Consider the following 13431-nt stretch of genomic DNA (forward strand, 5'->3'; position numbering starts at 1 on the left):
AATCATTTATTTTGGCCCACAATTTCAGGGGTTTTAGTCCATGGTCATGTGACTTTTTTGTTTCTGGGGCTGTGATGAAGCATGATGGAGCAAAACTGCTCACCTCATGGCAGCCTGGAAGAAGAGAGACTAGGAGGGAAGAAGAAAAGGAGACTGGAGAACAAAATATACACATCAAAAGCACACCTTCAGTGACCTACTTTGTTCAGCTAGGCCCTATGTCCTAAAGGTTCCACAACCTCCCAGTAGCACCACTAATTAGGGACCAGGCCTTCAAAACATGAGCCTTTGGGGAACATAAGCAGATCAAAACTATAACGCCTACTTTCCAGGGTTGTGACAAATATGAAAATGGTGAAAGCACTTTGAAAACTGCAGCTACCCACACATCTAAAATAGAAATAATCTGTTGTTATTTCTATATTTTACTGGGCTTATTAAAGTAAATTTTAAAATAGAAACAGTTCAAGTGGCATACAACGAAAAGTTAGTCTCTTTTTTACTTAAGTAGATCTCTTCAGAAGTAAACTACTGGCTGGTGGTATAGTTTGGTTGTGGAGAGTGTTCTTAGGCATGTGCCAGGCTTTGGCTTCAATCCCTACCACTACAAAGAAAGAAAGAAACAACTGTTATCATTCCTTTATTTATCCTTCCAGGTGTATTCCTTGGATTTTCAAATAACCGTACACGTACATGCTTGCTTTTGGGGAAACAGCTAGCATGCCGTGATAACAGTGACATTTATCTTGTTTTTGGGGGGGGAGAGGGGGAAACGTTGTATCTATGAATACTTAATTTTTTAAAATTGTGGATGCACAATACTTTAGTATATAGTTATACCATGATTAACTACTCCTATTAATAAACAGGTTTTTGCTAGGTCTTTGCTATTATAAACTATGCTGCAATAAGCATTCTTGTACATTTATCTTTATGTGTGTGTTCAAGTAACTTAATTTTTAAGAGGAGAACTGCCAGGAGTATGAGTATGTGCATTTAAAATCTTGGCAAATATTATCAAATTGCCCCTAAAAGAGGTTCTACCAGTTTATACTTGTAAGTTTTATTGATAATGAAAAATTATAATAAAACCACAAAATTTAATATTTCTTTTAGCAGTATCTCCCAACATTTTTGGAATTAAAAGGGGTTTCTGTATCAACAGTAATTCCGGGTAAATAGGTATTCTTTCTCATATTAATTTTTTATCATGGAAATCGTACAAAAGCTGTATGTTTTTTAGGAAATAATGTTACTTGACTGCATGAATCCTTCTATTTAAGTATGAAGGTCTCATCTGGGACCTCATTTCTGGTGCTCCACCTCCAAAATTTTAGTCTTGTTCTCTAAGCATTATCCTTCCTCCAAATTTCTTCACTTTTCTCATAATTTTTCTCTCTAACCACATTTTCTTGCTTAGAAGAACTCACTTCCTCTTAAAAAAAATCTTCTGTCTTGGAATGAATTTTGGTATTTGCTCCTGCTCCCTGGTTGCTGAGTACTGATAGAGATAATTCATGTCTGAGATCGTCAGTTAGACAGTTTGGTGTTTGTTTGCTCTTTCAGTGATTATTCCATATCATCACTGTAGTACTCCTTCTCTCACAGCAAATAACAGTGGTTTCTCTTGGCTTGAAGAACCCTCATAGTGATCTGTTCTCCCAGCCACCTTTCCTCTTTACTTCTAGGCTTTCTTTTTTTTTTTTTTTAATTTTTTAAACATTTATTTCTTTTAGTTATTGGCGGACACAACATCTTTGTATGTGGTGCTGAGGATCAAACCTGGGCCGCACGCATGCCAGGCGAGCGCGCTACCGCTTGAGCCACATCCCCAGCCCCAACTTCTAGGCTTTCTTGAGAGAGTCTTTATACTGATTGTTTTCACAAACATGCCTCTAACTCTCCTCATCCCAGACAAATCTGGCTTCTGATCCCAGTTTACCACTGACTTCTATAATTTCCTTTAGTTTTCATTCCTTCTGCTTCTTGGCAATTATATTTCTGTTTTCTTTGCTAGCTCATCTATCTGCCTTTTTAACTTGGTGTTTCACTAAGTCCTTTCCTTGATTTTGTTATCATACAACATACTCTGAGAAAATTTATCCATACTGGAAGTATTTATTACCACTGAAAATAACCACTAATCTACATATCAGTCTACCCTCTTATTTGGCTCCAGAATTATTTATACAACTATCTACTGGCTGCCATCCCTCAGCTCTGAGTAACTTGAACTGAACAGCCTCAAAACTGAATTCATAATCTTTCCTACCACAGCTACTCCAATCCTACTTGGATTCCTGAGTCCTGGGTTCTTTTCTGATTGGCATTCCACCCATTGTGAGAAACAGTTCCTCCTTTCTTAATCCTCATCCACTGTGCTGTTTTATACTTCTGACCTCTTCCTAGAGCAGACTTGATTCCTTCTTTCATTCCGTTCCAGGTAGAATTACCCTCCTCTTTTGTACCTCTGCAGTTTGTTTCCTGTGGCTCTGTTTTCTGTAAGGAGTTTCCGGTGCAATGTATTTATTTATTATCACATATTTCACTTACCCTGGCCTTTGACAGGAAGTTTTTTTAAAGGACATTGTATTTATCTTTCTATCTTCATTGTCTAGCACATGATCTGTTACATGGTAAGTGTATAAAAATGCTTATGGAAAGAATAGTGATGCATTTCCCTAAAATAACAGATTGGTCATGATTTTTATCTAAGGAAAATAATCCAAGAAATGAAAAACATGGTACAAAACTTGAATCCAAATTTGATTTCTTCATCGGAGCTCAGATTATTAATCATCATTAAGTCATATTTTCTCTTATAGAGAAATCTTGGATGTGGTAAAATATCTGAATTATAATTTATGAATTTCCCCCTTTTAAGAATGTACTATTAAAAGTAACCAAAAAGCAAAAAACAGACTCTTAAAATTTGCTGTTTTTCTTATTGTCAGTATATTTTTTTCTCTTATAATAGGTGAAAAACCTTTTGAGTGTCCAAATTGTCATGAACGATTTGCTAGAAATAGTACTCTCAAATGTCATCTCACTGCATGCCAAACTGGAGTGGGGGCAAAAAAGGGAAGGAAGAAGCTGTATGAATGCCAGGTACGTGTGGGTGTATTCTGTCCTTAACAAATGAATTTGTATTTGCATTCTTCAATAGTGAAAGGTGGTAGTAGTCCCTGACTTACCACAGTTCAACTTGGGATTTTTTAACTTTATAATAGTGTGAAAGGTCAGTGGAAGTCATACTTTGAATTTTAATCTTTTCCTGAGCTAGTAATAGGTAATAGGATGCTCTCTCATGGTGCTAGACAGAAACAGAGAGCCATAGGTCCCAGTCAGTCAGTGATCAAGAATGAAACAGCTGATACTCTACAGTGTACTTTGTTGCTTAGATGTGATAGTCAGTAGGTTTAAGTATATTGAAAGCATTTTTAACTTAAAGCATTTCCAACTTAGAACATTTACAGTAGATCTCTCAGGACATAACTCGTAAGTTTAGGAGCATCTGAGAATCTCAAGCAAAAGTACAGAGTTGACAGTTTGGAAAGGAATGAGAGTAAAGAACATCACTGTTGATTTTATAAGGAGGAATAGTTTTACTACTCAATCCTAGATGACACTGATACCAATTAAAAAAAAATACGTACTAAACAATAGGTAGTGTGAAACTGAAGTTATTCTTAGCCATAGAGCAGTCAGTCTGAATTTGGGAGAGAGACTGGGGAGGCAAAACAGATATACCTGCTGCATCATCTTCCATGATAAAATAGTGGGTTTTTTTTTTTTTTTTTTTAAGTAAGATTATGTGTTGAAATTATGCTAGAAATTATAATATGGTTACTTTATATTCCAAGAATTTATGTGGGACTTAAACAATGAGGGCCATATGAAATATTTCCCAGAATATTTAAAGTTGTTAGCAGCTAAAAGACGCAAGTCAACCAAGTAATTATGAAATAGCTTGGACAAGATTTTATTGCAGATACCATATTCAACTTACTATCAGTATATGTTAAAATTACAGAGAATAATCCATATTTCTTTCAGTTAACATCATATCTTTTGGTTATTTCAGGTATGTAACAGTGTGTTTAACAGCTGGGACCAGTTCAAAGATCACTTGGTAATACACACTGGAGATAAACCCAACCATTGTACTTTATGTGACTTGTGGTTTATGCAAGGAAATGAATTAAGGAGGCACCTCAGTGATACTCATAATATTTCAGAGCGTCTAGTAACTGAAGAAGTCCTTTCAGTAGAAACACGTGTGCAAACTGAACCAGTGACATCAATGACTATTATAGAACAAGTTGGGAAGGTGCATGTGTTACCATTACTTCAGGTCCAGGTGGATTCAGCACAAGTGACTGTGGAACAAGTCCATCCAGATCTGCTTCAGGACAGCCAAGTGCATGATTCACACATGAGTGAGCTTCCAGAGCAGGTCCAAGTCAGTTATCTAGAAGTGGGTCGAATTCAGACTGAAGAAGGTACTGAAGTACACGTAGAGGAGCTGCATGTTGAACGGGTAAATCAGATGCCAGTGGAAGTACAAACTGAGCTTCTAGAAGCGGACTTGGACCACGTGACCCCTGAAATCATGAGCCAAGAGGAGAGAGAGCCTAACCAAGCAGATGCTGCTGAGGCTGCCAGGGAAGATCACAGAGGTGCTGAGGGTTTAAAGACCAAACCAGCAGTGGATTCCCAAGTTGAAAAGGCAGAGAATGATGACAGAACAGCTATGCCAGTTTTAGATTGAAATAACGAATATATTTTTTAATTTACACGTTGGGTTTTTGAACTGATTATGGGCAGTGTGACTGTCCTTAAACTGACAGACAAGTGGACCAAAGTTAAAAACTATTTCCTGTTGTGCTGAACTGTTTCTATCGAAACATACTGATGCCCCTCACCCCAGTTAATGCCACAGAGGAGGATCTTTCTCATAAATGAAGGGGAGCTTTGAGAAGTATATTTCTGAAAACTTAAATGGATTATATTCTTATTATATAGTTGGGTACGAAAGTATCTATTTTCATTGTAGTAAGTTTATCACCGTTTTCTCTTCCCCGGGTCATGTCCTTCCTCAAATTTTTTCCATATTGTAAAATCAAATGTAAAATCATTAGAATACAAGTTTATGTATTCTAATGCATGTTAGAAAATTGAATATGTAGGAAACAAGGCTGCATGAAGAAAGTGCGTTGTTACTGTGCAGTTAAAATTTTGGCTGGCTTTCTTTAGTTTGAACAACATTCTTGTCTACCCCAATAGTCACAGGTGCCATCTCTGCAACAGAAAGAGTGGTGGTGGCAAAATTTCCAGAATGTTAAAAAAACAAACAAACAAAACACCCATGTGCCTTTTTAAAACCAACTAGACTTTTCTATAAAACATCTCTGGTTCTTTCAAAGTTTGTGTTATAAGAAGCAATGTAGACAGTGCTATAGTACTTCATATTTTTGCTTATGATGACAACTACCAATTCTTTTTCATTTAAGTTAGATTGAGAAATTTCATTTAATGGCAGCTGAAGGGCCATTTTCAATTGGGAGAGTTCATTTACATCTGTGGTAAACTTTATTTTGATGAAAAGTTGCACTAGTATTTTACCACAAGATGAAAAATAAAAAGATGAGCATCATTTAAAAATTAATGTATTTAAAATAAAGTACAGAGAAAAACATGTATATAATATATCAGGCTTTGTTTTGAATGGAATCTTTTCCCCCAATCCTTAATGTAAAGATCTTGTGCTATAACTTTTAAAGCCATACAAATAAGAGTGCTAAACTGTGGACTTAAAAGTAGGTGTGTAAATATTTTTAATCAGTATTACTTAGAAAATAAAATATAACAACTACATAAAATAAACCAATATGCTATTTTCTTTACCTGTTAAATATTGGGAGATATTTACATTTTTAAAGTAAACTTGAAAATTATGTGTTCATGACTCTTTCTTATTTTTTTTTAATTACCAGTGTGGAGGTTGGTATGTGGTCAGAGATACCATCTCATCTTTCTGCATCTGTATTAACATGATTTTTTCATGAACAGAGAGAGAAAATTCTCAACACATACCTCCAACTTCAAAAGTCGGCTCAAGAAAAAGAAGACAGAAGTTGGTATTCTTTGTAGTTCTTACATAGTGAGCATAACAGCAAGTGGAATTTTTTGAGTAGAGCCTTATTAAGTTTTAAAGATCAATTCAAATAACTTTTTGGTAATCCTGATGTTAAATCGTAACACGTTTATGAAATATGTGGAAGAGAATGGCTTTATACAGTTGGAGAAGTCACAGATTTAGATGTATCAGGAATAAAAAGGTTGTGTTTTTAAGATCTAAAGTAGTCGCACAGTAGCACACACCTATAATCCCAGCAGCTTGGGAGGCTAAGGCAGGAGGATTGGAAGTTCAAAGCCAGACTTGGCAACTTAGCCATAACCAACTAAGTGAGACCCTGTCTCTCAAACAAATACAGGGATGGGGCCGGGGCTCAGTGGTAGAGCTCTTTTCTTGCATGTATGAGGCACTGGGTTCCATCCTCAGTAACAAATAAAAATAAAGATATTTAAAAATGAATATTTTTTTAAAATTACAAAAGGCCAGGGATGTGGCTTACTGGTTAAGCGCTTCTGGATTCAAACCCTGGTACCAAATCTTTAAGTATATGAACAATTTTCAAGTGGGTGTTTGGCAGTTAAGTACCAACTGCAACACTTAACTAAGCTTTTTTGAAGTTAGAAAATACAATAATAGTTTTTTCACATTGAATATTTTAGGCTTGTGTTTGATGTCCATGTTCCTGAATTGTGGGTTTTTTTTTTTTTTTTTTAGCCTTAGGAGATAGTCTGAAACTACTAGTCTACCAGCTAGTATCTAGTGAATTTTGAAGGCTAAAAATAACTCATGTTGTGTCCGTGAGCCATGGTATAAAACAGATTTATTTTTAAATATAATCCTCTTTCTGACTGTAAGGCAGAGATCAGGGGCAAAAGCACATCAAAGTGTTAAAATTATCATTTGAGTTTTCGTACTTGGTAAAGCTTTCAAGACAGATTTGAGTGGCAAATGTTCCTTTTCCCAAAAGGTGTAATAAGGCTATCAGTATGCTCAGAATGCCAGTGGATTTCATGGGAAATTAAGATGAAATTACCACTGGTTATAAACCTTATGTTGAATAGCACTTCATAATTTGCAAAGCATGATCTTTTTTTTTTTTTTCAGTCTTTATTTTGTTTATTTTTACATGGTGCTGAGGATCGAACCCAGTGCCTTACATGTGTGAGGCAAGTGCTCTGCCACTGAGCCACAAACCCCAGCCCTCTAAGATGTTTTACTACTTCATTTCTACTGGCGTTTTAAATCTGCACTGTGGTAGTTGAACAGTAGAGTGTGCAATAATGTCTGCGCTCTGGTTTGAACAGCAATTCTCAGACACCAATTGGTTGCCCAACAATTCATTTCTGAGGCTACCCAGATTGAGAGCAGACACCCAATGTTAAATGCTCAGTATCACACCAGTGTCCTCACTTGAAGCACAGCCACAAATGGCGCCAACTAACTTCCAGCAGTCATGCTCACCCAATTACAAATTTAGGGTTCCCATAATCCCTAACCCTCAAAGTTTGATAATGCCTTAGAACAACTCACAGAACTAAGGAAAGCACTGTACTTAAATTACTGTTTTCTTTAAAAAAAAATCCAGGAACAATCAAATGGGCAAGATGCATAAAGTATAGTGGGGGTGCAAAGCAGGAGATCAGAGTTTTTCTGTTCTTTCCTGGCTTGCCACTTTCCCAATTTGTGAGTTTTCATTATCTAGGCTGATTAGATCATTGGTGATTGGTTACTGAGCACCTTCCCGGCCCCTTGGCTCTTCTGGAGGTATCAGAGTGGAGCTGATAGTTACATCCCTCTACTCAAAATTGATTCTTCTTTTGACCCATCCTCATCTTGAAGCTACCTAGGGGTTCCCTTCCAGTAGTTCATTAACATAAACTGGGGTTGGGATTGTGGCTCAGCGGTAGAGCTGTGACTGAAAATTTAGCCTGATTTTGTTAGAGAAAATAGAGTTTTGAAATCATTAACACTAACCGTTGTGTTAATTACATCCAGAGAGGGACAGGCTAAATCTTTTTCATGTGTAATGCACTGAGCTGTCCTGTAGCTCTTAAATTTGTCATAAAGGATTCAAAGGGAAACAGCAGAATTAAAACTTATCAAAACTTTTTCATTACCATTAATAAGATCTTTAAAGCTAGAGGCAGATAATGTCATAAGTATAGACTAAATAGGATATTTTGAAATTCTGTGTCCTATAAACTGTTCCATTAATCCTTATTGACATAGTAAGTGGGACAACATGATAAACTGATTCTTTTTCTCCTTGTCTTTCTTACAACCTAATATGACATAAATATTCAACTAAAGTAATCCCTACCTTGATATTTCTACCAGAATGTAGCCTGGGGAAGAACAACTTTGAGATAGGAATTTAGAGATACAGAGAGAACAGAATCTCAAGAGAAACACCCGTACACCATTGGAATGCAGAACAACTTAGAAGTAACCTAGTGTACCCTTTGTGCTTGTCTTTGGCTTGCCAGCTGATGAGAAAGTACTAGAACCACAAGATAACCATGAGGCATCTGGACAAACCACTCCTTTAGAGAGTGTGCCATTAAAGACTTTGGTAACTGAGAATGACCTTCGTCTCATTATAATAGCAAGACACACAACCCTAGGTAGAGATTTAATACCCCAGGTGGGTGGAGATGCATGATTATAACATGCAAGAGCAATGTGCAAGTGCAAGGAAAATTAGCACAAAAGTATGTAACCTGGTCCTGACTTCACTCTATTTTGGTCCCCTAACTACTATTCCTCTATAAATGTTAAAAGCCCAGAATAGGTGAACAAGGATCTGAGATTGCCCACATTCTCATTCTGAACATGTACTTTCTACAATAAATCTCTTTCTCGACTTGGACCTGTCAATCCTTAAATTCTTCTCTGTGAGATGGTCAAAAATATGAAGGGTCCGAGTAGAGGTGTCCTCCACTCCTGGAGACCTCCACAAACTCCCAGTCAGTGACTATTTCATTGCAACATTATAGCTATCATTTATGAATTACTTATGTAGTGTACACTTTTAGTTATCTCAACTACTCCATAAGGTCACTTTGTTATTTTCTCAAATTTTATAAATGAAGGAACTTGAGGAAGGGGATGAGAAACAGTAGGTAAGAGTGGAACCAGTATTTGAACTGAGGTTAGCTGGACTCCTTATGCCCCACCCCCACACTACAGACTATGCTCCTGATACAAAATAGAATTCTCTAAGAGAGGTCTTTGAAATTGACATTGGATTGCATAAAACATAGGGTGTTAGATATTCATTGCTGTGACAAAATACCTGAGAAAACCAACCTAAAGGAGGAATTTATTTTGGCTCAGTTTCAGTTCATGGTCTCTTTACCCTTTCACTTTGGACCCCTTTGGTGAGGCAGAACATCATGATAGGGAGCAAGTAGTGGAGCAGAACTGCTCACTTCATAGCAGCTGGGAATGGGAGGAGAGAAGAAGGGAAAAGGGGCAGAGAAGCAAATGGACAAAATACACCCTTCAGAGGCTTGCCCCCAGATCTACTTCCTCCAGTGGAGCCCCAGTCCCCAAAGATCCCACCCTCTCTCAACAGCACCTCAAACTGGCAACCAAGCCTTGGTCAAATACACAAATTTTAGAGGAACTTCAGATTCAAATCATAACACATAAGATAGACATCTACTTTCTTTTTGGAATCTATACCAGTCCTTGATGGGATTGGGAGTGGAGGAGATAAGAGATGAAGAAAGATGGCAAGATAAATGCAGCATATCATCTTTTAATACCTCTCTTCCCTGAGGCAACACATATATGTAACAGAGCCACTTTTGTGAATTGTCCTTTGCAGAGTTATTACCCCTCTCTTTCCATGTCATTGTAAACTCAAAAGCAGTGCCTAAATGATTAAGATGTTAACTGTTAAAGAATTTTTGCTCAGATTTATAGAATCCAGAACATCTGGTGACTTTTCCATTATATGAGAATGTATAAGATGATGCTTACCTTGCAGAAAAGTAATGCATTCGTCTAAAGACTTACAGAAACAAGCACCAAAAGGTGAAGGATGACTTTGATGTTCTGGCCAAGGGGCAGGGGAGCACACTCCCTATATGATAAAGACCCTGCTCAGCCTTCCCGCCCACTCTCACTCTGCACCTCCTTTCTCTCCCTAAAAACACCCATTCATGTATCTGACTTTCCCAAGTTGGTCTTCTTTGGGAGGACAATAGCATCCCCCCCCCCCCCACACACACACACACATCCTCTTGGAACAAACCTGGTGTCCTTCTCACGGATTCTTGTCTCTCCACAGTTCTCCAACTTTAGCAGATTATCAGAATCTTGTAAATACCTTGCTGGACCCCATACTCAGACCTGCTGATTTTGTTGTTCTGGGTTAGGGCCCTGGAATATTCGTTTCTTTTTTTTTTTTTTTTTTTTTAACTTGTCTTTTATTGCTCTGGGCAAGGATTCCATCACTCCAGCCTACTGTTAAGGTATTTTGGAAGCAGATTTATTCCAAATACATAAATAATTCCTCTCCTCTTTGTTCAATGGTTGCACGGAGATGCGGGGAGTAGCTCAGTAAAAAGTAACTGAAGCTTTCCCAATAAGATTTTGCTTTAGGGTTCATAAAAGTGGGTAGAATATGGTAGGTATATGTCCCACCAGAGTTTGTAAATTTTCCTTACATACCCTAGAATTAAACATACTTATTGTAAATACTTTACCATTTTTAAACTATTAAAGTGTGTAATTCAGTGGCATTAAGTACATTCACTTTTTTTTTTTTTTGCAACCATCACCATCTATCTTCAGAATGTTTTCAGATTTGCAAACTGACACTCTACGCCCATTAAACAATTGCTGATAGCCCCCTTCCCTATCCTTTAACCACCACCATTCTACTCCTAGACTACTTTTGGACTGTTTCTCTTTCACTTAATAAGAAAGACAGTCTACTGCTAACCAGTGGGGTTGCTTCTCTACATGTAAGTTTTCTTGCATATAGTTGATTTGAGTTTATTATAGAGAAAGAGGTGGAGACAAACTGGATGTGGGCCTTCTATCCGCGTCTCAGCAGCCCTGCCATGGATCTGCCCGATTCTTTCGCAACAAAAAGTTGATCTTTCGAGCCATTTCCACGTTGTAGATCCGCCTGCAGGTTTCATAGCTTTCCCGCTGTTGCTTGCGGCAAGGTTTCTCATAGTATCTTCGTTGTTTAATGTCCTCAATGAGCCCATCCATGCTGAGGATTCTGTTCAGGGTTCTGTATGCACCTTCCACGTTCCCTTCGTGTACCATCACAGTCCTGGCAATGAACTTCAGGTGCTTTGCCATGACCTTGGATTTAGGTCTTCACTCTTCAGGACCCGGCACCCTCAGAACGCGCCCCGACCCCCGGCGCTCGCGACCGGAAGCGGCTGGAATATGCATTTCTAACAAGTTCCCAAGTAATACTGATGCTGTTAGTCCTGAGACCACACTGGGAGAACGGACAGAGGGCACCTCAAGGAAGTTCAATGGATTGGCCAGTAGAACCGTTTTTATTTTTGTGGTGTTGGGGATAAACCCGAGGGCCTTGTGCACACTAGGCAAGCATTCTACCAACTGGCCTACATTCCCAGCCCTGGAATGGACCTTTCTGAGGGCCTCTTCTTTTCATAAATCAGCCAGGTGTTGTTATAGAAACATTTTCTTTGTTACCTATTGTTCAAGTTAGCCTCTGTGATGGCTGGACTGAGACAAGTTTTAGGTTGTTTTTTTTTTTTTTTTTGTAATTTTTTTAGTTGTAAATGAACACAATACCTTTATTTATTTGTTTGTTTCTTTGTTTTTATATGGTGCTGAGGATCAAACCCAGTGCCTCCCATGTGATAGGTGAGTACTCTACCACTAAGCCACAACCCCAGCCTCGGAGTTTTAGGTTTTTTAGTATAAAACAAGAACATTCTACTTATTCTCAGTAGCTAAATGTTTTTATGTTTGAAATGAAAATGCCACAAAGATGAAATGCTAGAGAACAATAAAACACAAAGAACCCCCAAAATCAGAATAATTAGCCAGGTATACTTTTGCTTCATCTGGGTAACTCAAGTATACTTTAGACACAAAATGTTAACCAATACTTTCCAAGAGGCAGGTATGAATTGAGTTCACTTAGGAAAACGGTTGATTACTCACTCTGGTTTAGAGGCCTGGTAGATCAGCTGTATTAGAAGAATAATCGTGTTATGTGAAACAATAGTTATCTAAGTCACATATGACTTCAGATACTACTAGGAAACAATACAGAAAGTAATACAGGTTTAGAACCTTAGTCTAAGTGAAATAGTGCTTTCTTCAAATGAAAGTAATTTGATTAAAAAAAAAATAGGTGACTTTGTTAAGTATCAATGGACCTAGAGGCTTCAGCTGTTCTTCATTGTCCAGTTGAAAATAATAACCAAACGCCATTCATAAGAAACTTTCACAGTCATTGCTATACGTGACTTCACATTCAAGAAAAGTTTGGAGAGCTGGGCATGGTGGTGCACAATTGTAATCACAGGGACTCAGAGGCTGAGGCAGGAGGATCACAAGTTCAAGGCCAGACTCTGCAATTTAGTGAGACCTTGTCTCAAAACAAAAAAATTAAAAGGACTGGGGACTGATGTAGCTCAGAAATAGAGCATCCCTGGATTCACACTCCAGTACCACAAAAACAAAAAACAAACAAAAATACTCAGAATATCAATAGAATTTAAGCTGAGTGGCAGAGGGAGAGGTAGTGGCCCCTCACTCAAGTCACTAAATTTTGCAACCTTTTTTTCATTTTCCTTTTGTTGTTGTTAAATTAGACCTTCTAAAGTAAAAGAATTACTTAGTTTAGAATAAGTAAGTTTAAAAAAGCACACAAAATCCATTAATCAGAAATAACTATTATTAACATTAGATGGATGTCATTCCAGATATCTATCTACACACACACACACACACACACACACACACACACCAGAGAGAGAGAGAAAGACTGATTTTACAAACAGGACTACCATGCTAGTTTTAATTCTTTCTGTTTAATTTTGCTAGAATTTAACAGAAAGAAGAAAGAAAGCAGAATAAACTTCAGATAAATGTTTCTTCATCACAGGAAATATTAGTTCCTAAAAGGTTCCTGTAAAGTTAAGGAAAAAGAATTTTAGTAAACACTAGTTGTAAATAAGCGATTCCATTTTAAACTATCAATTATCCCAACCTGTGAAAATGCTGAAATTGGCCCATTCATACTTCCACCTCTGGGTTTGTTAGTTATAGTTGCATTCTCA

The 13431-nt window shown here is 37.5% G+C and overlaps 2 protein-coding genes across 8 annotated transcripts in view; one reads left to right on the forward strand and one right to left on the reverse strand.

The window, feature by feature from the left end:
* The window catches only part of Znf131 (zinc finger protein 131), a 30221-nt gene extending 24253 nt beyond the window's left edge, over positions 1 to 5968 (forward strand). For all 7 annotated transcript variants that reach the window (XM_046456335.2, XM_046456338.2, XM_046456337.2 and 4 more), the window contains 2 exons: positions 2978 to 3108; positions 4085 to 5968. In XM_046456335.2, coding sequence (XP_046312291.1) covers positions 2978 to 3108; positions 4085 to 4771 — 818 coding nt within the window. In that variant the 3' untranslated portion in view covers positions 4772 to 5968. The remainder of the gene's footprint in view (positions 1 to 2977; positions 3109 to 4084) is intronic.
* A 4970-nt stretch (positions 5969 to 10938) lies between these two features.
* Positions 10939 to 11490, reverse strand: LOC124100661 (small ribosomal subunit protein bS21m-like). The gene has a single exon (XM_046456249.2). The coding sequence runs from the start codon at positions 11462 to 11464 to the stop codon at positions 11201 to 11203; it is 264 nt and encodes an 87-aa protein (XP_046312205.1). The 5' UTR covers positions 11465 to 11490; the 3' UTR covers positions 10939 to 11200.
* Positions 11491 to 13431: the final 1941 nt, after the last annotated feature.

This window comes from Marmota monax, unplaced genomic scaffold (assembly GCF_021218885.2).
Source record: "Marmota monax isolate L192 unplaced genomic scaffold, Marmota_monax_Labrador192_F-V1.1 WCK01_AAM20220418_F8-fsc00037, whole genome shotgun sequence".
In the NCBI taxonomy this organism is placed as follows: Eukaryota; Metazoa; Chordata; class Mammalia; order Rodentia; family Sciuridae; genus Marmota; species Marmota monax.

Excerpts from the sequence above, each read along its gene's own strand:
- LOC124100661 (XM_046456249.2), bottom strand. The coding sequence starts at position 11,464 with ATGGCAAAGCACCTGAAGTTCATTGCCAGGACTGTGATGGTACACGAA.